Source organism: Xiphophorus hellerii, chromosome 3 (assembly GCF_003331165.1).
Source record: "Xiphophorus hellerii strain 12219 chromosome 3, Xiphophorus_hellerii-4.1, whole genome shotgun sequence".
NCBI lineage: Eukaryota > Metazoa > Chordata > Actinopteri > Cyprinodontiformes > Poeciliidae > Xiphophorus > Xiphophorus hellerii.
The window spans coordinates 22,843,520-22,870,417 of NC_045674.1; the positions used below are offsets into that span (position 1 = coordinate 22,843,520).

At 38.5% G+C, this 26,898-nt stretch overlaps 2 protein-coding genes across 2 annotated transcripts; both read left to right on the top strand.

Moving 5' to 3' along the window:
• The first annotated feature begins 432 nt into the window (after window positions 1-432).
• On the top strand, window positions 433-10,392 carry ice1 (KIAA0947-like (H. sapiens)). The gene is made up of 20 exons (XM_032559417.1): window positions 433-655; window positions 805-863; window positions 1,366-1,477; window positions 1,591-1,667; window positions 2,153-2,190; window positions 2,273-2,355; window positions 2,455-2,531; window positions 2,648-2,685; window positions 2,830-2,912; window positions 3,006-3,042; window positions 3,228-3,278; window positions 3,386-3,469; window positions 3,566-3,921; window positions 4,081-6,456; window positions 7,488-7,656; window positions 7,842-8,002; window positions 8,369-8,559; window positions 9,193-9,293; window positions 9,401-9,499; window positions 9,636-10,392. The coding sequence occupies exons 1-20, from the start codon at window positions 566-568 to the stop codon at window positions 9,815-9,817; spliced, it is 4,464 nt and encodes a 1,487-aa protein (XP_032415308.1). The 5' UTR covers window positions 433-565; the 3' UTR covers window positions 9,818-10,392.
• Window positions 10,393-11,408: 1,016 nt separating this feature from the next.
• Window positions 11,409-20,935, top strand: LOC116717768 (terminal nucleotidyltransferase 4A-like). The gene is made up of 11 exons (XM_032559365.1): window positions 11,409-12,413; window positions 12,540-12,663; window positions 13,302-13,348; window positions 13,685-13,805; window positions 13,932-14,039; window positions 14,118-14,246; window positions 16,354-16,567; window positions 16,983-17,106; window positions 17,198-17,301; window positions 17,453-17,634; window positions 18,622-20,935. The coding sequence occupies exons 1-11, from the start codon at window positions 11,737-11,739 to the stop codon at window positions 19,201-19,203; spliced, it is 2,412 nt and encodes an 803-aa protein (XP_032415256.1). The 5' UTR covers window positions 11,409-11,736; the 3' UTR covers window positions 19,204-20,935.
• Window positions 20,936-26,898: the final 5,963 nt, after the last annotated feature.

Sequence of the window (26,898 nt, forward strand, 5' to 3'; positions counted from 1 at the left end):
AAACAGTCAACCATCATTACTGCACTGAAGAATACAGTTTGACACCAACATACTTTCCGCTGTTTCAATATAAAAGGTGAATCACTTTTTTTTTATTATCACTATGTCAAATTTAAGCGCCGCAAATTATAATTCAAACGGTAAAATGAAACTTAAATGCGGCCCCTACAGGGTACATGTTGAGTCGCAATCGTATCTTGTAGAGTCTTTCGCCACAACAAACTGCCTGAATGAAAATACCATACCATAAAACAAATCTTAAACTCAGAGCTAGCACAAACACACAAAAAACATTAAACCTTTATACGGATGCTATTGTTGTTTTTATGCAATAAAAAGGAAGAATATACCTCATAGAGAGGTATAATTAAGTGACAAATTTTACAGGCGTTTTCCGAAGCTCCTCAAGCTTGCAGGGTCCAAACTGGGGCCTTGATCAACGTGGGAGACGCGAAAACGTGAAGTTGTTTTGGTCCTGTTTGAAATGTGTGACACCGACCGTTGATTCTTTGAAAGTCTGTTTATTAAGTACATTGTGCTTCGTTGTGGAAGTAATGGTCCTGCCATGATGCCAGGAGACACTCAGGCCAAAACGGCGGCAATTGCCGCGGATGCGACAGTTGGGAGTTGTCAGAACTGCTCTGTTTTGCACCAGGTTAGTCTTGGCTTCTTAGACAGGAAAGACTCTTTAAAGACTCTCTAGTCATTAACCACGTTAACGGTCTCAAATCTGAATTTAGCATGTTGATGATTACACATACTTACACCTTTATATTTTTGTGTGTCTCTTATTTTATTGAGCAGAGCCTAACGGAGTACGTCGCATCATTTCTTGCTCTGAAACAGAAAATAGCAGCTACCGAGTGAGTATCGGCTTCAAGATGAGTTGTCATGGTGACAAGTCAGCCAAACGCAGATAAATCCGCTTACTTCAGGAGCCGAGATAAAAGTTTTAAAGGAATAAAAGATAGACTAAGCTTATCGTGACTAAATTGTTTCTATCTATTGTTATTGTTATTGTTATTGTTATTACATATGTTTCATTGCTTTCATAATTATAGCCAGAAAATAGACTTAAGGGGAAAAAAAATAAATTCCATTCTGTTATTTCACTCAGCTAATCTCTATGCAGATAGTTTTACTTTGCACTTACTTAGTATTACTTAACATCTCAGAAGTAAAATAAACAAGTATGAACTTAAAAGCAGACAAAAAGCAAAACTTTAAAAAACAAAATGTAGAATAAAAGCATGCAAAAGAATTAATAATAATGAGTGAAAAACAGCTTTTACTATAACTCTTTTAATTGTTTCCTTAAATTTGATAAAAGCTTAAATTTTTTTCATTACATATCAATGTTTGCAGTGACTCCATCAGGCTTCGAGAGCAACTGGAGGAACTGCAGATGCGGTTGTTTACATTGGAGAAAAAGACAGCAGATTATGAATCTGTACAGGCCGAACTGGAAGAGAAGACGGTAGATCTTATCTCTCCTCAAATAAAATAAAGAAAATAGTTTTCCTTAAATGAATCTGCCTTTTGCTTCTAATGTACAAAACTTAACTCGCCTATATTTTTTCATTTTTATAGGGTGCACTTAAGGCCTATGAACAGCTGTCTGAAGACATGAACAAATTAAAGCAGGAAAAGAGCAACATGTTGACTGAGTAAGTGACCGTTTTGGTTGCAATTCCAGTTCCCCTACCCTTTGAAATTTTCCATATTGTGTCATGTGGCATACAGAAACTGGATTGTATTTAACTGGGGTTGTGTCTGATTGATCACCATAAAGTAGTATTTGCTTGCATTCATTTGGGCGGAATATGTCAGACTTGTGATTTGTAAATTTAGGAGAGGAGAGGTATACCCCAAAAGACTTGCAGCGATAAGTGCAGCTATAAGGAAGTTGGATTAGGACTGAAAATAAACTCACTCTATAGTTTTTATAATTTAATTTTATTGAAAAAAATACAAATCTGAATTCTCATGTCCTATCTATGCATTATTTTCTTCTGGTCTGTCACATAACATCCTAATAAAATAGAATATGAACAAAGAGGTCCAACAGCTATTTTGAGATATTGTTAGGGAGTATGGATAAAAGGGTCTCTGTCATGGTGAAAAACTCACTGTAACTCTTCTTATTTCTTAGGAATGAAACGCTTAGAGATGAGCTGAAATGTTTGAAAGGTAAATTGCAGTTATTTTCAGTAAATTCTACTAAGATATTAACAGTATGCTAAGTATTTCTTTGTGTGTGTTGAACTCTTAGATTTAACAGAAACACAGGGTCTTGAAAATGCACGTGTGAAAAGAGAGAAAGCAGCTGTTGAAAATGATTTATTAAAAACTCAGGTAAAACGTAAACAAACATCGAAAATTCATGATTATTTTACTGACCAAAACATTGATCTCCTCAATATCTTTGTAAACCTTTTTTTTTTTTCAAATCAGGCATCTTTAAAGGAATCTCAGGAACAAGCAAAGAAGGTTGATAAATTGACAAAGGAGAATGCCATCATTACAAACATGTAAGAGTTCAGCTTGTTTTGTTACTGAAGAACAACTATTTCCATGCTACTCACACTTGGTGTGTATTTTTGTTGTCGTGGGTAATGGTTAAGCAATGTTCTTTTCTGATTGACAGGAAGGATAGTCTGGAAAACAAAGTTAGCGTGCTCAAAGGTGAGATTTAGACATTAGTATTTTCAGAAGTATTTTCTGACATGAGCTGAAACTTTATCTGCAGAGTCTGTTGGTTGGAGACAGCTTGTTTTTTATTTTTTCTTTGGCGGGTTCTTAACTCTACTTCTTCTAAAATTATTTCAGACTCGATTTCTAAACAGAATTATCAAATATCTCAGCTGACCAATGAGAAGATTCTGCTTGAAAGGAACGTTAGTGACCTCCAGGTACAGTGAAAGCACTAAAGGGAACTGCAGACTTGGGGTCAAAGGGGGGGCAAATAGTCAAACTGACTGATTGTCTTTAAAATTTTCTTGTAGGTGAGACTGATAAAACTGGAAAGAGAAAGATGTAAAGGTACAGAATGCATAACCTTTTTTTTATTATTCTTAATTTGTGATGGCGTCTCATTTTTACTGTTTATTGGGAATTAAGAAGCAAAACAAACGTGTCAAAGCGTTTGCTTAATTTTTGCTTATAAAGTAAATAAATATCCAACAAAAACATTGTAAATAATCTAATTGTGTCTTTAAAAAAAACAGACTATAGGAGCTCTACAACTCAAACAAGAGCAGAACCAAAAGTTGACAAAGGTATGATGATGGCTCTTTTTATGATGATTCATTCGATTTGCATCATGACTAAGCCTAAAACCAAAATGAATTTTTCTTTGTAAAAAATCTGTCTACGTACTTTACAGGAAAGGTGCGACTGCTGCTGCAGAGTTTATGGGAATGTGTGGATTCAGAGCACGAGCAATCGTCAAACATATCCATGTCACCTGGTGAGGTCATCATTAACACCTCTTCTGCACTTGTATGATAAAACAGAAATGCATGTCTTTTTATGTTCTCACGGTCTTGTTTGCCTTTTATGTTAGAGTTTGGTTATAGGCGGGCCCTTCCTCCTTCTCCACAAACCAAACTGCAGGCTAGTGAAAGGCAAATGTCAACCTCTGCTTCTGAGACCATCAGGGTATCGACCGGTCTTCATGTCGAGACCAAATCTGCTCTCACAAAGTTGAAACCTTGTCCTCGAGTGCAGGACTCGTGCAAGCACCAAGCATCTACCCACCACTTGAATCAAGACAACACACTGAAAAAGAGCAAAGAGTCACCCCAAAAAAATAAAAATAATGAGTCATCTCCCATCAAAGACAACCTTTATGTATCTATTGATGAAATAAGGGATTTTTTAAAACCACTGCCCCCCTGCATATCTCCGCTTTCAGAATCGGTGAGAAGTTTTTATTGTTTTTTTTTTTAGCTATGTGCAGCTTCATATGCTTTTTACTAACTGAAGTCACCCTTTTTGTGTACAGTCACCTATTAAACAATTCTGTTTTTATACACATAAAGTTTATTTCACTGCTATACTTTTGCTTCTATCTTTCAGGACACCAGTGTAGAAGATGGCGCAGCACCAACCATCTCACCAAAAGAGATGGATGGTGAAGAAAAGAATGACAGTCCTGAACTTTCTGAGGATGTTCAACTTCCTAAACAAGATCAGCCTTCAAGCTCTAAAACATCACCACTACATCTCAACAGTCCAAAATCTCTGTCACTTTACAAAAAAGATAATGTGGACATCCTGGAACACATTTCAGATAAAAAAGACATTGGACACTGTGGTTTGGGCGGTAGTGCTGAACTGAATGAAAGCTCAAATAAAGCTCATAAGAACAACAGTTCTCTAAAAAACGTGTTCCCACCCAAACTGCCACAGTCTTTATTATTACTTAGTAATGTTTCAGAAGAAGCTCTCGCATTACCAGATGAAGATATGGAGCATTCCCATAGTGAAAATCCCAACAACCAAAGTACAGATATCTGTGATACTGGAACGGTTTTTGAAAAGGCAAAAGAAAACAATTCGGATACTGTTATAAAGATGGATGTAGATATGAGTCCAGGTGACATTCCTGATGTCACAACAGTTGTTACTGATGGGGAAAGAGATGCAACTGCAAACTCTGGAGAAGCAGAAAATGAACAATGTGTTGCCCAATTTAAAAGCAAAGAATCTTTGATAGACACCAGTGTCACAGACAACCAAAAAGGTCATGTGGATTCTTGTCAGGACAGTGCAAATCTCACTGCCTCAGGGGCTCTCTGCAAAGACTCAGAAATGCCAGAGGAATCCCCACCAAGCAGCAGTGACAGCATGAGTTGTGTCTTAAATAAAAACCTTGAAGAGGGAATGGAAGTAGATGCTGGAGTCCATTGCTCTGGGGAGAATGAAGGGAATGCAGTGCAAGTTCCTAGAGAAGTTGATGTGACAGCTTCACCCTCAGACCTCAATGTCCGTGATAAACCTTTGTCTCCTAAAGAGTCTCCGGTTTTGAACAGAGAAGTTGAGGGGTCCCGTTCTGACCTGGAACATGAAAAAGCAAATTCTATAGCTCTATCGCCAAAGGATTTTGACAAAGAGGAAACAAAAAGTACCAGTACACCTGATAGTGCTTCTTCATTGTCCCCAGAAAAAATAACTGTTGACTGTAAATCTTTGGAAGACAAAATACATTCTGTTTGTAGACAGTTAAGTCCTTCATGTCGGTTATCTCAAGTAAAATTGCTTCCTGTGGAAACTGACCCAAACACGGAAAAAGCTAACGACAAAAAGAAAGTTGCAAAGAACAATCTACTCACCTCAGAAAAGGAAATTGTCAACAAACTTCACTCTGATCCTACTACTTCAAGTCATAAGATTTCTTCTGCCACAAAAGAACAAAACCAGAGCTTGGAGACATTTACACCAGTCCATGAACAGCCAGATTTACATACAAATGGTGAGGAAAATGTTACACCAGTGGGCAGTCCAATGGCAACTCAAACACCAGAGTCCATCAGCCATCTTCTCTCGGAAATGGGTCCTCCACTTCCCCCAGTCCTGACCCCTATAACAACACCTCCTAAGGCAGTAAAGCCAATCAACCCAAGCCACGCAATTGGAAAACTTTCATTTCCTTCACCGATGGATAGCTCAGCTTCTACCACTCCAGTAAAATTCCTTTCAACACCCAACAGTCAGCAGCTCAGCTATTCTTCTTCCCTGACCAGTCCAACCCATCCAAATGGAGTCCCCTCCTCACCACTCCAGTTTAGCTCAGCCACTCCAAAACATGCATTGCCAGTTCCTGGTCGCTTGCCTGCCAAAGCAGTTAATTCTTCCCCTTCGTCTTCGACCAGTCCACCTCAAGAAAAGTCCATGAGCATTCTAAATACCATGGACCCCGGTTCCTCGGCCTGTACCTGGACTCTTAACATTTTGAAAGGTAATGTCAATCTTAGCATGTGTTCATCAGAGAATCTAGTATTACCTAAAACAACGGACAATCAGAGATCAGGCTTCAAAACCATCAGCTCTGCTTCAACAGCCTTCACAAAAACAGAGACCAGGGGAGAAAAAAGACCTGCTGGCGATTCGTCCCAGTCCAAAAACAGTAAATTCCCAAAGCTTGACAGCAGTTCTGCAGATGTTACTGACAAACAGGAGTCTTCCTTCTCTTTACACAGTGGCAATGAGGCAGCCTCTTCCAGTACTGTGGCAAAAGATCCGAAGAAAAGCAATACATCATCTCCATGCATAGAATTTGAAGAACCAGCTGAGCAGGATCTTATTGTTGACTATTTAAACAAAATTAAAAAACAATGCTTCGATTTGCTGCCTGTTGTCCAGAGCCACCTTTATGTTGGTAATCTGCCCAAAAAGCCTATCCTGAGAGAAGAGGAGAAAGAGGTCATCTCTGGCATATGCAGACATAGCTTGGTGAGTACAGTGGTTAATGGCTGACTTTGGCTAAGCCTGGAATGCAGACTATTTCTTAAATTCTCTGTGTCTGTTCATTTTTGACAAAAGAAGTGCCACAGTTTTAGGCAATCCTTGATTAATCAACAAAATTAAGTTAGGGTTCATTGCAAACAGGCTGCAAAATGATTAACATGCAGCGAGTTTACACTGTTTTATGTAGAGCAAATTTAAACTCTCCTTGGATGATATTAATAATGTCTATTTCCATTTTGTTGGTATTTTTTGTTTGAGTTTCTGCAGGGGACGGATATTGGTCATATAGTATTTGTTTTTAATTGAAGCAGAGAAGCAAAGTCAGCTGTTGGGTCATTTCTTCAAGGTGTGAAAAGCGTAGAGAAATATGCATGTCTAATATTGGCAAAAATCAGTTATTGGCCACAACTACAATATTAACATTGAATATCAGTATTGGAGTAAATGTTCATGTCGGTACGTCCCTACCAATTATAGTGTTTTCTCTCATCTCTTTAGCTGAATAAATTTTTTCACCCCTAGATTCAACACAATTTTACTTATTTAATTTTCTAAAAGATAAAAACCTTATTCATATATTTTTTAAATTAATACTTAAATTAGTTTCATCGTCCTTGATATGCCAAATAAAAACTTAATATATACTGTAGGGTAGCAGTACTTCAGTTTTCGAATGTCTGGCAGAGAACACAGAAAAGACTTCGAATGATGCACACTCTTTTCGAAGTCACAAATGGAGATTGAACTTCCTGTTTGACCTTGCTGCTGTCGCTAGTCTAATAGTGGCATAAACAGGCAATGTTCCTCCGAATGGCTACCACAGGAGATTCAGGGATTTCTCAAACATGCATGAAAGAATCAGCAACACTCCAGGTGTGTTTTTAATGAGGGAATAACACTATAACATGATATAAAGTTGTTTTTTTTAAAATGTTAACTTTACATAATACTGCCACTTTAACAAAGAAATATATTGTTCTTATGCAAATTTTAAATGTTGTCTTTTCTCTCACCAGCTCCAGGTAGATGAAATGATTGTGGCCATATTGACCAAACTAAGGGCTGAAAAGAATGCCCTTTGTCTAAACTACTTACAAGCCCTCTGTCGAGTCTACATAGGCATCTGTAGACAGAAGAAGTATTGGGAGAAGGCTCGTATCCTAGCCTACAGCATTCTTGTTGAAGGTGGGCAGTTTTTTTTTTCCCCTTACAGAAACCTAATATTCATATTTGTGTACTTCCACTTTAAAACACGATTAGGTTTAAATTATCTAACATATAAATGAGTCCTAAAATCTTTTTTTCTTGTCTTTTTATGTCTAACTTTCAAATTTTGTGATGATTTATTTTATGCTGTTTTACCTTTTCAGATTTCCCAGATTCGGCAAAACTGGTCTTGTTTATGGTGACGACATGGCCCAATGTTCTGTCACACGGCAGCTTACTGTGCCAGGCCATTCATGTTATTACCCAACTGAAAGCACCAGAAGGGCTTCTTGGCTGCCTGTCAGCTTTCCTTGGATGGGAAAAGGTATACTGCTAAAGTGACTTCATGCAATTGGTTCTTTTGCAAATATTTAAGTCGTTTAATTGTATGACACATAGCAGCAACAAAGCAGTTAAAAATGCTGTATATGATAAAATCAAAACACAGTAACTGATTATTTTAGAATTAACCCATGCTCCAGTTATTATTAATCAGAGGCGACTCTCAACAAGTGGGGTTTTAGTGGCTTCAATTAGTACAGGAGCCTCACTCTTTATTCAACTACAATTCGATTAAAAACATAACATCAGTATGATGCTCAGTGATGGCGTCATTAGTTATATGATGTTAGGCAATGTGAATCTAATGTGATTTACTGAAACCACGTCTCCCCTTCTACCATCAACATAGAATCCTCCTTGTGACCTTGACCAGCTGATCCTTAGAACTCTGACGGAACTCAGTTCAGGAAACAATCGGTCTTTTACGAAGCACATGCGCTATGGAGAAGACCTTGGAGCTGGAGCCTGGGAACAAATCTTCACACTGCATCTCCTGTGTTCACACAAAAAGTGGAAATGGACCTATGAGCACATCCTGGGGTATGCTCTTATCTTTTTCTTTCTTTCCAACATACGGACCTTCTTTGTATTTACAAGTTCAGTATCTTTTGTTTGTTCTACTACAAAAGGTATATATATATATATATTAGAGTCATTACACACAACTGAAATATTTTAGGGCTCTTTTTCTTATCATTTTGATGTTTATGGCTGACGGATAATGAAATCTTAATTTCTCTGAAAATTACAATTTTACAACAAAACAAAAAAAAAAACATTGAAATTTGAATTTTAATAGGGGAGAGTTATGTTTTTGTAATGTTACGGCATACAAAATCATGGACGATTCATCTACCGCCACCTCATGTCAATATGCTCTCGGGTGAGGTATACAAAGATGTGTTTCTTTGTATCAGTATATGAATATGTAAGCGTTCTGAATGCAGTTTGGTGAATATGACTAGTGTAAAGCACTAGGAGTGGGTGGTATGAGTAGAAAAGCGCCAAAGCATTTAATCTAGTTACATTGTTTCAGAAAATATTGGGTTTTGTTTAATTGTTGACCAAAATCACAACAGTGAATAAATACTTGACATAGGACATACTCATGATAGAATACATTTTTTATAATATTCTTATTTATGGATGCTCTTGTTCATTGTATTCTGTCAGCAAAGAGTTGTGGCCGTTAATGAACGCCTGGGTTCTACAGCCAAGAGATCAGCAAGAACCAGTTCGAGATGAGACTGTTGCTACTGTACTTCGACTCATAGGTCTGTGGTTTGTTTCTTTGCTTGTATATTAATGCCAACTTGGACTAATGATTAAAATGGATTATGATTAGACAGAGGAGAGTCTGATTACATTTGTGTTTAAACAGGACGGCTCGGTCAGCTGGGCCTTAAAGAAGGTTCTGTTTCCTCTTTGGTCACTGTGGCCAATATCATCAACACATTTGGAAGGCATGGACAAGCTGAAGGTATGGGGCTTCAGCGAAAACTGACAAATTTTGTTCAGCTGTAGTAACCCAGCCAAACAGACCAAAACCGTTAAGAGTAATGGTTACGCAAAGATCCTCGGAAGTGTTCTAATCATGCAATATCATTTTCTTGCAGGGGTGCCTTGGACGGTCCAGTTAGCAGCTATTTATTGCATCTATGAGCTATCTCCCTGCAATCCCAAACAAGCCCTGGATGCTTTGGCTGAGTGGAGAGGCGAGGCTCCACAGAACGTCCCTCCTGCTGTCGCAAGTTGCATTAATCAAATAGCATCTATTTGCAGAAATGTCAGGAGCTGAAAATGTACTAAACCACATTAACCATCATTTCTGTGCGTAACTATTTTTAAGACAAGACAAATACCTCAATATTGATTTACAGCCTGCATCCTTAATATAGTTGTTTACCATGTAAGCAGGAGTAGCGACTAAAAGGTTTGTATTCTTTGTAATACTACAGGGTGTATTGAACTCCATTTTAATATTTTTGTCCACATTTAAAGAAGATTGTTTCAAATAATTTCAGACTTTATAAATGTAATTTGTTTTTAAATTGCATTTAAATTTGCAAGTCTTTGGAGCAAAATATTTTCTTTTATGGGGGTCCAAGAATTTTTATTTTCTAAAGTTTAGTCTACTACATCCTGCAAAAAATGCACTAGAGCTAGACATAGTAGACTATTTGACATTGTACAATTTTCAGGTAACAAAGTACGGTATAATACTTTACAATATGTACAGTGTGCTAAACTGTGAAGCTGGTGTATATTAATTAGAAATATTGAATTTCTTGTTTTGCCAAAGTAAATGTTTTGTACAGTTTTCTTCAGAAGCTTTTATCTTTTCTAATTAAAATGAACACATCTTGCATAAATAGATCTTTTCGCTGTTGTTTCTAATTGGTATGTTCTTAATGTGCTTTTTATGTTTGACCCTTTCAGCCATGCCCTCAAATAATAGGAGGAAAAATACAGGTTTGTATTTTGCAAGGATTTTTGGTGTTTTGTGACTTTAAAGCTACATGTTGTTTTAAAGAACCAATGGAGGATAGAGAACTGACAATCCTAACAAACCTTTTAGGAGGCCCTTAGATTGACTACACCACTCAAGAAGAAGAAACAAGAAAAAATTATTTGACAAAATAGATAAAACGCCTGCCCGTGTGGTGTTTTATTTCTTACTGTTTATTTTTATTCAAATGAATTTTGGGGTGGTACTGATTCTAATTTTAAATTTGATCAAACCATAGATGAGATCAGTGTAGATAATCCAGCCTAAAAGTTTTTTGATGAGCAGTTGGAAACTGTCCAGTATGAACTGTGGCTTTCCTTCATTGTTTATGGGAGGTTTATGTTGTGTATGTAAACTCTGAATTTGACGCTTAACATTTACAGAAAAACGAAACTTGCTCTCCAGGATCCCACTAAATACTGGAGAGGACTTAGTGGGGAACTCTTTGCTGCAAAGCAAAGAGTTCTAAATCCACTTCTGAACAGCAGTTGTGATGTCATCTGGTGAGTTTTGGACAAAACTCTTATCAATGAAATAACATTTAAAAATGTGCAGTGTGAATTAATATGATTGAGCTTTGAACAGGCTGCATATTCGGTATGTTGCTTAGTATCTAGGTTTTCTAAGTCTATGTTCACAGACATTAATCTCACGCATCCGCCTGTATTTGTCACATAGAAAACGATTTGTTTCCGGTTTTGACTGCCAAAATAAGTAGAAAAAAACAACAAATATTGCTTAAAAGTAACCTTATTGTTAATGTATGTTTCTTATGCATATTTTTTTATAGTTTATTGATATGTATTATTATTATTATCATCAATGTTATTTTAGTGGTACAACAATGTACGCCTTTGTAAAGAGAAGCTTTAATAGTCTAACTTCCGGTATTTCTGGTTACATGTGTCTAACTCGACACTTCCTCCAGCGTAGTGTGGGTGTGTTCAAAGATTTAAATCCCTGAGAGATGAGCGGTTGGTGAACCGTAGTGGTGTTGCTTGCGCCATATTGCCTGCCTTTTAAGGGGAGAGGAGTTCGGCCGACCCGCTTGACAAATCAAACCAGTCTCCAGACATGAAGCTTTTTGGAAAAATCTTGTAAAACGGCACCGCGTGATTCTTTCGTGTCCTAGAGTGTAAAGTGTCAAATTGCGAAGTTGCTTGCGTTGGTTATTTCTGTGTGGACGGTTCTCGGTAAACTCGAGTCCAATGGATCGCAGGACCGTTTGGATTCAACCGGAGCAGAAGGGACCGGCCAATTCCCTGTGGATGCAGATTTGGGAGCCCTCACAGGCATTCGGAGCAAATTCCGGCCTCGACAACCAGCCTCACCACCAGCGCAACTTTGCGGTACTAAATGCAAACTTGGGCTCTTACGTCGAGAGCTGCGGGCATGTAGTGCCGACACCCGGGACTGTGTTTGGTAAACTGCCGCGGGCAGACAGCGGCGGCGGAGAGAGGGGAAGTGTCCGGAGGAAGGGCTCCTTGTCACCGTCCTCCTCCTCTCTGGACTCGGAGGCCGACAGCTCCTCTCCCCACGGCTCCTCGCTTCAGATCGACAGCGCGGCGGACGAGGCCGAGCAGTTTTTGCACTACGGTGAGCGGAAGGTGAACGAGAACAGCCTCAGACAGCCTTTTCACGCTGTTCAGCAACACTGTCGCAGCATGCAACAGCCCGGCGGCCACACCCCCACAGGGATGAAGAACCATCCAGGGAGCAAGCAGCACCACTATCAATCACATCCACCCGGCCGCAGGAGGCAGCTGAACAGGGCCAACACTTTCCACGGCTTCAACCCGCTCCTCTCCTACGACATCAATGCCCACTACGTAGACTCTTCCTATAGCCTGTGGAAAACCCGGCGCTACAGCCCGGGCATTAATGGGTAAGAGAACATAATGGTTTATCATTACCACCTGCCGTATTAATGGATACGGAACACGTTGTCTCCTTTTTCACGTGAGCATTTTAACGTGTTTAAATTGAGTTTTTTTCTCTCTTTCTTTTTCAGTTTACACGAGGAAATAATGGACTTCTTCAGCTTCATGTCCCCAAGACCCGAGGAGGAGGCCATGAGAAGGGATGTAGTGAACAGAATAGAAAGTGTCATCAAGGATTTGTGGCCTACAGCTCGGGTGAGTGGAACAGGAGAGTGTAGCACAGTTGAATACTGGGAGTATCTCTGGTGAATCCTGCTTTGATTCGTCTGTTTGGGGGGCCATATTTCACTGAAGTGTTCTACTGAATTCTCAAGTTAATCACCAAAAGGTAGTGCTGTTCACATCCTAAGCAAATGACATAGCTCCAATTTTTAACCTTTTCTCTTCAGTGTTTTCTAAGCATTCACTTGAAACATTCTACAATTACAGTGCCATCATAACACTAATGTAAGACTTCTTGAGCATTAGCAAGAGTTCATTTTGGATAGCTTTGTACAAATGTAACTTTGCAGATCACAAGTCAATTTTGTTGGACAAACCTAATTTATCCATCAGTGTCGATAAATGATTTTAAAACCAATGCCACTGAATTATCTTTTTGCTAGCACTGTCTGGATTTCCAGCCATTCTTATAAGCCTGAATATTCTCCACACTCTAGCCTTATTTGAGTCCTCAGAAATAGATAGGCTTCAAGACTGGCATATTTTATTAAAGTGATACACTTTCCCACTGCCTGAAAGCCTTAGCATGAAAAAAAAGCTTTGTCTATATTGAAAATGATTTAAATGTATTAGAATTTAAATCTGGTTTGTATTGTTTCATCTCTCTGCAGGTGCAAATTTTTGGCAGCTTCAGCACAGGTCTATATCTTCCTACAAGGTATTTTTTTTTTTGTTTGTCCCTGCATCTCTGAATAAATATTTCTTTTAATGATTTTATTTTTTTGGAAGTGGAACATCACTAAATACTGATGTACCAAAAGTAGAGTTATTTGTTTTTGCCTGCTTCACTTTGGTCTGCATGGAAGCAGAAAGTTGATTTTTGATATTTGTTATATAATTTTCCACAGTGGAGGTGGAGATACGAAATGAGATGGATAATATACATTTTGTGCAGTTGTTTGCTTTGAAGCACCATAAAGTCTGTGTACTAATACCTACCACAGGTATAGATAAACCTTTAGGTAGCTGATGTTTGCATGTTTTATCTCCTCAGTGACATTGACCTTGTGGTGTTTGGGAAATGGGATCATCCCCCACTTCAGGATCTCGAGCAAGCTCTTAAAAAACACAATGTGGCCGGCAATTATCCTATCAAAGTCCTTGACAAAGCTACGGTGAGTAGTCTAAAGATTTTCCTTTTTTTTGTTCTTTTTTTTTAAACCTTTGACGGGTGAGTTTATTCAGAAAATTGTCAAACGAACCTCTTTTAAATGATTTGCATGTGTAATTCTTGATCTCAGGTTCCAATTATTAAACTCACTGATCATAAGACCAAGGTCAAAGTGGACATCAGCTTTAATGTGGAGACTGCAGTGAAAGCAGCACAGTTCATCAAAAGCTACCTTAAGGTCAGTTTCAGGTACTTCATATTTTTAAAGGGCCCATTATAAATGTTTGGATTTGTAACCTTCCTTTTGGTTTTGTAGAAATACACAGTTCTTCCACCCTTGATCTTCGTTCTGAAGCAGTTTCTCTTGCAAAGGGATCTGAACGAAGTCTTTACTGGAGGCATCAGCTCATACAGCCTTATACTAATGGCCATCAGCTTCTTGCAGGTGCGCAAACACACATGCAGTATTCATGTTACAAAAATGTGCCTTTCCATTGTGACATGCTAATACTGACTCGCTGTTTTTGTGATGTTGTATAATCTGTTGAGGAAAAATGTCGTACTATTAAAAATGTAATGTAAAAAATGCCAAAGAAAGTGAGCTCAAGGCTCCATGGCATATAGAACATTAAGCTTGGGAGTTGATGATGTTTATCTCAATAGCCACCCAAGAAGATGGTGATGGGAGTGCCCTATTGTGAGTGCTGTGGCTTACACCGAGTGGTTTTTATATGGTCTTTTGTCTGGTAAAGTTGAGTAGAGATGAATGTTGCCTAGTTTGGACACTGATAAGCCCTGCACCCTACCTAGTGATTAAAAAAATAAATAAAAAAATGCTCCATGGACCTTACCAAGCTCCGCCCACAACCGACCCACGTGACAGCAAGTCTCACAAACACAGCCTCGCGGTGCGTTGTTTCTATGTAAACATGACTCGATTAGTGCATCATTTCTACCGGATTTTCACAATATATCAGCTACTATAATGGACAGAGTAACTAACAAGTTCATGTCATCATCTGGGAGGAGGTTACTGGTTTCTCAGTCACAAGCTGGTTGCAAACCTGAGGCCAGCAGGTGTCAGTCAGTTATGGTAGATCTGAAATTTTTTTTGATGACCTCAATATGAGAAGCTACAGACTGATAGGAGGAACCAAAGAGCTCTGTAAAGGTAAAGGCAAATCTTCTGAAGCTGGGATATAATTCATTTAATTTCACATAATTATCGCGGTAGAAGCCATTTGTTTGTTAAAATTTTATGAAATATATTTGTTCTATTTGATGTTTGTTGTGAATGACGTAAACTCACAAACGAATGAGGTAATTAGTCCAACGTTTAGAAACTACAGCGGCTGTAATGCGCCACAGCAAAGGTAAACAAAGGTAAAATAACCCGAGCAGGTGATCAACTCAAAACCACTCGTACCTTTTTACTCTCTCTCTCTCTGTAGTTTAAGCACACCTGTTACCGTGGCAACCGCCTGCTCCCCGCAAGACGAGCAAAGATTACGTTAAAAACATAACATTCAGTCCGTTACAATATCAAGTTTCCAGGCTTGATATTTATTTCTCGATTATTCATCAGCGCTTCCCTGAACACAGTGATGGTTGATTGACTAGCTGTACTTGGTGCTAGCGTGGCTAACACGAGTAACAGTTTAGTCCAAAGCCTTTTCTGCTAAAATAAAATCTTTAGTGTATGTCAGATGCAGTACACATTGCATATTGATCTGTTTAGCTAACGTAAGACTGTGTAGCAGACAGGCTTCAAGGTGTAGAAGTTGTATCAGTTCTGCCATTATGCTGTACTTAGCTAACGGGAAGCTAAGTGTGTTTGTGAAATGGCCACGCACGTGACCACGTAGAATGGGCATCAGCCAATGAAAAGCGGCTCCTCTGGTAAGGTCCATTGGATTCCAGTTTGCTTGAAAATTGCCATAGTGGAAAATGATGTGTTTTGACAAAGTTTCTAATAAAAATAAAATTTTAATTTTCAAATGTCACCCAGCTGGGCTACATTTTGCTCAAGTTCTGACCAGCATTCTTACCCTGATGTGGAAGGAGATGCGGCAGCATTTATAGCAAATGTGTCAACAGAGCACTTTGTTGGTAAAAGAGTCGACAGTCGCTTTTGGTGTTACAGAGCTGTTTTCAGGGCACACTAGCTGAATAATTAATTGAATACTCAAATGCATGTAGTTTATTTGGATACAAATACATTTTGCTGATTTTTTTTATTATTTTGAAAGATTATGCTGCAGAAATGTAAGCCTCTTGGAAGAAACTTCTCAGATAAAGCATCCGAGCGTCACTGGTGTGGCTCAGTCAAGTTAATTTGTGAAAGGCAGAGGCACCTAAATATGAGCTTTCATTTTGTCATGGAATTAAGTTAAAATACATTTTAGACATTTCGCGATATGATTTCCTGAATCAAAGTTGTTCAGCAGGGATAATGAAAATTGCAAAAAACAAATTTTTTCCAGCACATGAGCTCAAATTTTTGAGGTTTCTTTTCTACTTTTAACTGTTATGGTTGCTATCCTGTCAACTAGTTACATCCTCGGATTGACACACGGCGCACCAACATTAACCTGGGCATCCTGCTGATTGAGTTCTTTGAGCTCTATGGTCGTGACTTCAACTACATGAAAACAGGCATCCGAGTGAAGAATGGAGGAGCTTACCTGTCCAAGGAAGAGATGCTGAAAACGATGGACCACGGAAACCGGCCTTCCATGCTCTGCATAGAAGATCCTGTGCAGCCAGGTCAGAATTGGACGGAAAAGTGTAATTAACTGCAGTGTTTGGACAGAATCAACCCTGTGAAAGTGTTATCAGTGCAATCAGACTGAAGGTGGAATTGATATCTGCAACTAAATGAACAGTTCTATGATCATTTGCAGGGTAATTCAGTTACAAAAAGCAGAAAATTAAGTATTTCTGAGATTCAACATGGGTAATATGAGGGAGGGAGTTGAACATTTGCAGCTAACCAATTTTGATTGTGAACTTATTTTAACCATTGATTTTTCTTTTTGAAAACTTTCTGATTGAATCCTTTATTTAAAAAGTGCTGCTTGAACATGTTTGTATCGAATGGCCTTCACTTAAATCCTACTTGTATTCAGACTGACTTTGTCCTACTGATGCATAGCTGACCTCCCTGTTCCGATCCTCACAGGGAACGACGTTGGCAGGAGTTCATATGGTGTCCTGCAAGTCAAGCAGGTCTTTGATTTTGCATATATGGTTTTGAGCCATGGTCTTTCTCCTCTGTATGCATACCCAAACAAAGAATACGACAGGTTGGTGACTTGCATTTGAATGCCAAAGTCTCTCCATGGTTTAGTGTGTGGGAGTAACCTGCGTTTTCTTATATTTTTGGGGTTGCTGCAGCACTTTAGGACGGATTGTTAAAGTTAGCCCAGAGGTGCTGTCCTACAGGGAATGGATAATCAAGAAGTGGGGAGCCAAACAGTGTGTCAAGCTGGAAAACAATGGTAAGTCTGTGTTCCACTTTGGATTGCTTTTATGTTCTGTTTGGGAAATTTAATTTTATTATTGTAAGATGACATTTTTGTTGGTCTTAACAAGATGTCTGGTCATAACGAACATCTCTTAACTAGATGGTTGCTTTTTTTTTTTATATAGATGTAGAGACCTGTGAGCAGGAGCTTGCCAGAATGATGCTGATTGAGGATCAAAGAGACTCCCCCTCTCCTCTGAGCTCGGACTCCCTTTCACCTTCTCCCGTGTTTCCTCCCAGCCCTCAACACCATTCTTCGTCTTCCTCAGCGTGCTCACTTTCATCTTCTTCCTCTGGGAGCGACATTGTAAGGCCGTATCCGTTTATGTTTTCATTTGAAGAAATGTAATGCTAGCACCACTTTTTATATATTAGAATATTGTTACTAAGTTAATATAGTTTAGTAATTCAATGTAGAAATTGAAACTATCAGAGTTATTTGAAATGCTCATTTCTGTAAAGTGATTAAGGCTTACATCTAATGAAAACATGCAAGTCAGGTAAAAGTTTAAATGTTAATTCTTAAAATAATACAATTTTAAACCTGAAATGTAAACCCACAGAAAACTACATTCATGTAGTGAACAGTATTTTCAGTGGGTGCTTGGTCCAGACTCCTTTTTTTACAAACTTCTGCTGCAAAGCAGTTTGGCATGAAGGGGATCAGGTAGGGCCTTTCTGGTTGGCACTACCTCTCAATTCCAGTTTAACCTTCAGAAAACACTTATGTGATTGCACTTAATGATCTCCCAATAAAATGCATAATTTACCTGCACCTGAAAAGAGGACATTGAAATACTGAGCGATAGGTTTGTACATTTTTCTCCTTGACCCAAGTTAGACATCTTTCTACTTAAGAAATGGCTCAACAAAAGGACTACAGAAGTTGTAGCCTATAAGTTGGATACATCGGTTTGTGGTAGCTACTGAAGTACTGACACCTGCCATAGTTCACACATTCACACGTCTTTTCCAAACTTTTGACCTCCCCCACAGAAGTCTCCATTGATAATCTTGGAGTCTGTAGGTTATGCAATGGCAGTAACATTCTGTTTAAAACCACACTTTATGTCCTAAAATTATATTCTGGTTTTCATCAGCTTTTAAGCCATAATCATCAAACTGAACAGAAATGTGTGCTTAAAACTGAGTAACTGTAAGAAATCTGAGTTTCACTTTTTAAATTGGGTTACTAATAATGTTGTTAAAATTGAATGAGAAACCCTTATAGATGCCGCCTTCTATTTCACCTTGTTTGAGCCTCAATGCTTTCTGTTATTCTGTCTTTCATTAGGAGTCTGACTCTCCAAAAAGTAGCAACAGTTCTATCCAGCTCCATACTCTCACCTTGGCTTCAATCCATTCAGTGATCCAGGTGGCTACTGACCTGGCGGCCACACATCCAGCGAGCTTTTTGCACACTTCTCACCCCGCACCCCATGTTCAAATGCCTCTCCCGGAAAACCTCACCATCCCTCCTTCCAATTGCCAGTTCTACCACGAGAACCCTCCTTCCATTAGCGTTGTGCACCATCACACGACGCACGCCGCACAATTCCCCCAGCAAACTAAGCCACCAAGCCCTCTCCTTGCCCACCTAAACCACTCTCAGATAGGTGGGCTGCTGCACCACCCGTATGCCCAGAGATCCTGTTCCCAAGGCTCACTAGAGCCTCACAAGTTTGGCTCAAAGCACAACCAAACTGGTAACATCCAATGCCATAATATCTCTCAAAGCAACTTCAGTCTGCAGCACAGGCTGGTTCACCAAGCTCACAACGTGGTGCCATGCTTCAGGAACCAGCACCAGTACAACCGCAACACGTGGCGACGCAGAAAGAAAGACATGGTCCCAGCTCTGAATCAGAGCCAATGATGGAAGTCAGTCGTAGCACACATTCTGCTGTTGAAGGGTCTCCGAAGCGCATCTGCACTTGTCCCCCAATTCACGAGTTGGTATGAGGCGTACCCCATTGCTTACTAGGACCATGCAAAAGAACAGAAAAAACTCTTAAGGTCTTAACCATGCTCATGTTGGTCTATCAGTCTAAACTCAGTGGCCCTCAAACCAGCCTAAACTCAGTTGATGAATTGGTGATCAGCCTACTGGGCCTGCCTCACCGGCCTCATCTCCAGATTACAGAACCGTTAAGTATTTAGTGTCCATGCAATTTGAACATCATGTGCCATAGTACTGTTGTGGTTCATTTAAGCCTGACACTCCTTGAACTTTTTGATTTTTATTGAGCCTTTTTTTTATTATTAGGTTTTGGTCTTCTGAATGTGTCTCCCTCTTTAGCTCTAATGCTTATTCGGAGCTCTTAAAAGTCCAGCGTCTCTTCTAGAAATTGTACTCTGGACCGAAGCGAAGCACTACACTTTCCTTCTACCTATGCAGTGCAATGCTGACAATGTTTTTTGATGTGATGGCACAAAACGGACATTGTCTCAAGTGCTTACACTGTGAAGACTGGTCTGAATGTACACTTTTTGTGTGTGGGTATGTTGGTCATAAACTTTTTTTTTTTTTTTTTTTTTTTCCCTCTTGTTTTAGACTCACCAGGATTTTTAAAATGTTTTTGTTTTCACATTGGTACCATCGATACTGCAGACTTTGCCACCTTATGTTTTTGTTGCAACAATGTGCAATATTACCGAGATTTTATTTCACATATAATTTTTTTTAACCTTCGTTGATGTGTGCAATAGATTGATTCAAGGGCCTAGACAAAGCAAGTGTGTTTGTGTGTGTATGAGAGACCTTCCTGTAAAAGGAGATGGTATGGTATAACGTTAGACATGTGCCAAAAACCCTTGACAACATTTACTCACTTGAAATTTTCCACATTATCACTTGAATTTTGCCAACTGCCTGTCCAAAAGGTTTTATTTTTATTTTAAGCCCCAGTACTATTTAGCAGAGCTCAAAACCATCTTCAGTCATGTTTTTCTCATGACATTTCAGAAGTAGTTGGTGCTATTTTATACCAGCAAAGTGCTTGTTTTCTGCCTTATGAATGCTCTGATTCTGTTAAAGCAGCAGGTTAACTGCCTTCTTAACTGACCAAATGGTTTTTTTTTGTTTTTTTTTTTTCCTTGTGTGGAGCCAGAGCTTTCTGTATATGTTTCAGTAAGCACTGCCAGGGTTATTGAGGTGCAAGCTCAGTGAGCAGACTACTATTGCTGTTGGTAAATGTCAGTATTGCCATCATGTTTTCTTTTTTTTTATTATTATTATTCTGGTAAGTAAATCTGCGAAATGGTTGTAGGTCTTAATATTTTACAATTTACACATTGGTTTACTGAAATGCGAGGGCTTCCACATATGGAAGTTTTTTAGTAGATTCACAGCGAAATTTGAGAACTTGTTTTGAAAGTCGAATGTGCCTCCTGTGTACAAAACCCAACATGCTTTTCTTAATATTATTCCTTGGTTTTCAATGCTACTTTTCAAACTATTTTCTGGGTTATTACCACATTGCATCACACCAAATCCCCAGATGTATGAAGGATGGGTTATAATGTGTAAACAACTTGCATTTCAATGCATAACTTTTTTTTAAATGTAAGTTTTCTATTTTTTTAATAAACATTTTAAAAAGCTATAATTTGAGTGAAGTTAGATTTATTTTTTTGTCTTATCTGACCAGTGTTCATTGCTTAATTTTATACAGTACAGACCAAAAGTTTGGACACAGCTTTTAATTCAATAAATTTCCTTTATTTTCATGACTATTGACATTGTAGAATCACACTGAAGGCATCAAAACTATGAATAACACATGTGGAAATATGCACTAAACAAAAAGTGTAAAACAACTGAAAATACCCCTTATATTCTAGTTTCTTCAAAGTAGCAACCTTTTGCTGTGATTACTGCTTTGCACACACTCTGCATTTTCTTGATGAGCTTCAAGAGGTAGTCACCTGAAATGGTTTTCACTTCATAGGTGTGCCCTGTCAGGTTAATAAGTGGGATTTCTTGCCTTATAAATAGTCATGAAAATAAAGAAAACCCATTGAATTAGAAAGGTGTGTCCAAACTTTTGGTCTGTACTGTATTTAATGAGCTGCAATGATTTAGTGTTGAAGAGTTTACATCATTGCCAGAGGTGTGCCGATCGATCGGCCACCGATCATAGTCGACCGATTTCCGTGAAAAAATGTATGATCGGTGATCGCCGATCACATTTACCTCACTTCGCAGCCTGCGCGTGCACTTTATTTCGTGGTTCCTTCACAGGGCGCAAGTGCGCACAAATCCTGTCGCGTTGAACTATAACGCTCAAACTACCTCGGGGGTGAAGCACGTCAAAATACATCAACACAACAAATCTGATATGGCATTAAAAAAAAAAAAAAAAAACAAGCACCTGACGGAGTTTGGCTACATCGAGGCTCAATGCAGGGGGAAAAAAAGGACATCCGGAGCGGCCAGATAGCAGGTAAAGCAGCGCACAACTACCAACACTCACCCGGATTAGCATCACGGTCAGAAAGCTAAACAAATAACCCGAAAAATAATTCAAGTCTTGGAGCTGGCGGTGTAAGACGCTGGGTTCCGCTCTGGCTCTTGCACCGCTGCTACGCGCCACTGGTAGTAATATTTCACAGACAGAGCGCCGCTCAACCTCCGCCAGACAATGAACTCTCACACCGAGCGTCTGCTTAAAGCTGCAGCATGTAACTTAAAAAGAAAAAAAAAAAGATTTTAGATATGCATTAAAATATGTCTAAATTAAGTGAATTTATTGCTAGATAATTTTTCCATTTTGCCAGATAACATAGTATCATTTATATCCAAAGTGAAAAAATGAACAGCCATTCCAGGCGATCGGAATCGGCAGCAAAAAAAAAAAACTCGATCGGAGCATCCCTAATCTTTACATTAGAGACTAACATGTCAAAATGAAACCTGCGTGTCTGGTACTATTTATACACAAATATCCTATGTGTAGCAATAATTGAATTCTTTCACTTTCATGGGACAGCTGCAGTAAACTATTTACAGTAATGTTTTAAGAGAGATGGATGGAGAGCTGGAGTGTGTGTGTGTATATATATATATATATATATATATATATATATATATATATAAACTAAACGCTGTCTCCTATTGGTCAGTTCTGCCTAGTTGTCCAGTCTGGAAAATGGAGCCTTGAGCACCTTGTGAAAATACATTCTTAGATTTTTATTTTATTTAAATGACAGAACTACTGTAATTTGCACAGCACCAGATGATGCCATTTGATTACAAATAGTTTCAGTGAAATGTGTGCGATTAATGAGCTTTGGATTCACATGGCACCGGAGGACATTAACCTTATTATAAAACCATGTAGGTAGATGTAAAAATAAACATAAATGCTTACTTGTATTGAATAGAAATTTGGTCCATTTTGGTCATAGAGCAAACATGAGCCAGTGGTGTTTTTGTTTGTTTTTAATAATTTTTTTTTTTTAAAGTTAAATGGCAAACATCAACCATATTTGTTTTTTAAAATGGTGTAATTGAAGTGAAGTGAACATGTTTTTTTGTTTAGAATTTTAATGTGAAAAGTTTTTTTTTGTTTGTTTGTTTGAATTTGAACAGTAAAACGCAGCAGGTCCAACAGAACCATGAACAGTGGCTGTGTAACCAAAATAGGAACACCTTACAAGCGTCAAGTTAAGAGTTTGGACCATGTATACTTTGTCTTGTTCCCTACTGGCACATATTAACAGGAATTTCTTCATATCAAGGTGCAACACATTTTAACAAAAAGAGGCAATGCTTAACTAGGGGTCAGTAATGAGGTTTAAATTAAATAAATCGTGATGGAAAAGCAACATGAAATGAAGACAAAATTGTTGTGGTAGAAAGTTGAAAATGTCTGTTTTTACAACATTTATTTATTTCAGGAAAGAAAAACTCAGATTAGAAGCAAACTGCACATTTCCAAATAGTGTTATTAGAAGAACAAATGAATGTGAAACAATACTCTTAAACATGATTTCAATAATTTCAGTTTTTTTTATCTACTTATATATTTCATAGCCTGCATTGTCATGGGTCCTAAGAAGCTGTGCGTTCAAATGTAATACCTCATTATTACTGAGGGGGGCAGTAGTGGAGCGTGGTCTGCTGCAAAGGAATCAAATCAACGCCAGAATCCAGCAAATATGACAGAAAGGAAATATTCTGCGCAAAACACATTCACAAAAAAAAAAAAAAAAAAAAAAGACCAGAGTGGCTTGATGTCTGAAACCCTTTTTTTTTGGGACTCTATAAAATCTTTAGGTTTAAACTTGTTGACAATACCACCAGGATACTGAATAATACATTCACTTGCTTTTAATATCTTCCCTGACGATTAAATTTTTTGGCACCGCTACAGCTCGTAATATTGTTAAAAGCCAGCTCTCTATCCTGATGGATATATTATCCTGATTAGATGAGCTCAGGACAGCACTGAAACCTAATAATGCGGGATATCTGCAAAGAAAAATCTCCACACCCAGCTAAGAGGATGCATCTCTGAGAAATTTAGTCTCCTCTGTAAATCGTGTTAACCCATGCAGCTAAAGTTGGAACAGGGTTTCTGTCTCCATCTAAATGCACGTTGTCAAATAAATAAATAAATTTTAAAAATCGATGACGTCGAGTCCTTTGAGGGGGTGGATGGTGGAGAAGTAGTTACAGCTCTAAACCTGCTGCTGAGATTTGTATTACCTCACAGAATAACAACATAAATATTTTCACTGTGCTAAATTCTTAAAAAAAAAAAAAAAAAAAAATCAGGACGAGTTCTGTCCTTAACTCTTCCTTTTGACCTAGCCTTAGGAGAACGAAATGTAAGCTCTTTGTGACTTTTACTCCCAAATCAATACACCACCAATGTGCTAAAACCCGTCATATTGAAACAATCTCCAAAGTTCTGTCTTCCACATCCCACAGGCATTAAAAATAAAGTTCTCACAAGCGCAGATCAATAGTTTTGGACTCTTTGCAGCTTTTAGCGTCTTTGTTGCTGACAGTTAAAAATGATTTGCATGTCACTACAATCAAACGCACTCGCTGGCCCTCAGCAATGAGCCATGATTAGGTTGTTAAAGTAAATTGATTTTGCAAATAATATTGCACAAATTACAATAATACAAAAAAGAGGTGGGTCAACTGGCATGCTAATAAAAGATTTGAGTGAGTGCATTTCTCGACTTTATAGTGAAGCCTTGCAGCAATGTTAAGCATTTTATGAGGCCTTTGATGATTTAACAGACTACTTTCCACCCTGAGTTGGTTATACCCACTGAGAGGGTTAAAATGCACTCCAACAATGATCAATTTGTTACAAACTCCGTTCAGTCTTTGCATTACAGTACAGATCTAAGTAAACAATTCATGCAATGCCCATTAAAGAGCTGAAAGCAAACAGCTGTAAAGTAAAATAGAGGTGTGAAGCTGCACTGGGGAAAACAATGGGTTCCAATAACCTGACAATTTCAGAGCAGTGGTTTTGACCTCTATGAGAATGAAAGCATTTGATGTGCTTAGAGATTTTAAAGAATACAGCGCTGGCTCTTGACCAAACACAGCTTGCGTCAAGTGCCCAAAGGACACAATTCTGATTGTGCTGAAGAAGATTCCTAAACACCTGAAAGGAAATGAGTGTCAGCTTTTGACTTTTCCACACACCTGAATGTAATAGCTATTGCGGTTTAACCAAAGTTTTAATTTTAGGGACTGCATTTTAGATTTTTCAACCAACAGGGGAAGCAGAATCAGAGTTAATAGCTTTTGTCTGAGTTCTGTTCAACTGGCTCACCAGAAGGCTGTGTGCTCTCACCCCTGTTGTTAACTTTGAATACCAATATGTGTGAGAGCAATTTCAAAGACCGCTTGATTATTAAGTATGCTCACCACCATAATTGTAAGTTAGCTCCATGGCAATAGGTGCCGGCAAGGTTCAGTCGTGAAGACTCGCATGTCTAAATCGACACCTAAAGAAGAAAGGACATGGTCAATACCCCAGAGTCAACCATAATTAATGGAAAAACCACTGAGCAAGTGCAGTCATACAAATATCTAGGGTGAGTGTTTGATTCAAGCTAAATTAAAAAATAAAAGTGCATGTGTGCAGAAAGGAACAGGGCTTATACTGTCTATTGAAGTTGTTCCACTTCCAAATTCAACAGAATTAATAAAATTATTTTACAGAGCTTTTATTGAGTCGTTTTTTGTTTGCTCGTTTCTTTTTTTCTTTGGTGTAATGATTTGGCAACCTGCAGCCCACTAAGCCAAGTGGTGAAATGGTCAGGCTGATTTACTTGAGATTCTTAGATGAGGCTGGAGTCACTGTACAAAAGACTGTTGTTGCTCATACTGGCTCCTGCATGTTGAGAGCTCCTACTGTGTCCATGTTAACATCAGACCTGGACCACAGAGCAGCAGAAGGCAGCGAAATTGTATTGTCTTTCACATCACGTAGTTGGCTTGTTGCATATGAATAGATCAGCTGGGGAAGAAGTCAAGCTATCTCTGTGAATGATGTTTCGACTCCAACTAAGCAGTGTTGAAGACCATGTACACAACCTTTTCTGGAAAAACTACAGCTTGTTCCCCAAGATCTCAGTCCAATCAAGCACCTTTGGAAAAATGCCCCACCTTTCAACTTAAACGATGTAAAAGATTTGCTGCCAATATCTTAATTCTAGATGTAATGATAAAAATGTAAAGGTCTTGTGGAGTTCATCCCTCAACAGGTCAGGGCTTATTTGGAACCAAAATGGGGACAAACACACCATTTGGCATCATGTCAAAATAGCATACCTCATCGGTTTTTATTTATTACATATGTAATGTTATTAAAAGGTTTTAGGCCTTTTGGTTCACAGAGTTTCTGGCAGAACTTCTCCCCCATCCAAGATGCAAAGAGAGCCAAAGATCTAGTGAGGTAAAGACACCAGCAACACTCAAAATACTGAAGAAACATTTGCATTAGCATTTTAAATTACAATATTAGCTGCCATTGAACCTAAAATTGGAAGCAACTCTTTCGAGAACAAGGCCTTACCTAAGATAAGGATGTAAAATGTAACAGTCCCAACATTATCTACTGTCACTTAGCTAGAGATATTGCACAGAAAACTTGCAACACAATCATTTTTTGTTGTTTTGTGGCCTACATTTCTTTCCTGTAAATGCTAAAAGCTTATTGCTGACAACTGATGCTTATTGTCACAGAATGAAAAGTGCAGCTATGCTCTTATCTGAGCTCAAATCAGGAGTGAAGCCTATTTGCTGGAATGTCTCAGGTCTGTTGCTAAGGCAAAGATAATCGCTACTTGAAAAAAAAGAAAAGATTGATGCAGTGAAATAAACCAAAACATGCAGCTGATACTTAAGTACAGCCATTATGTTTGGGGTGTGTGTTTTTGTGAGCTTTTATTGGGGCCTGCCATGCAAAGCAATGGCAGGAACCTATTACTATTCTCCCAATTCTTTATTTTTCATCCGTAACCGTTAATGTGGCTCATACCGCTGCGTGCACACCTACAAATGAGGTATCAAAACGTGCAGAAAATTCACGCC

Bases quoted from the DNA above. Each gene is read 5' to 3' on its own strand.
- ice1 (XM_032559417.1), top strand. From the start codon at position 566: ATGATGCCAGGAGACACTCAGGCCAAAACGGCGGCAATTGCCGCGGAT. The intron at 864-1,365 runs GTGAGTATCGGC...CAATGTTTGCAG, and splicing joins CAGAAAATAGCAGCTACCGA to TGACTCCATCAGGCTTCGAG. The intron at 2,191-2,272 runs GTAAATTGCAGT...TTGAACTCTTAG, and splicing joins TGAGCTGAAATGTTTGAAAG to ATTTAACAGAAACACAGGGT.
- LOC116717768 (XM_032559365.1), top strand. From the start codon at position 11,737: ATGGATCGCAGGACCGTTTGGATTCAACCGGAGCAGAAGGGACCGGCC. The intron at 12,414-12,539 runs GTAAGAGAACAT...TTTCTTTTTCAG, and splicing joins TACAGCCCGGGCATTAATGG to TTTACACGAGGAAATAATGG. The intron at 13,806-13,931 runs GTGAGTAGTCTA...TCTTGATCTCAG, and splicing joins AAGTCCTTGACAAAGCTACG to GTTCCAATTATTAAACTCAC.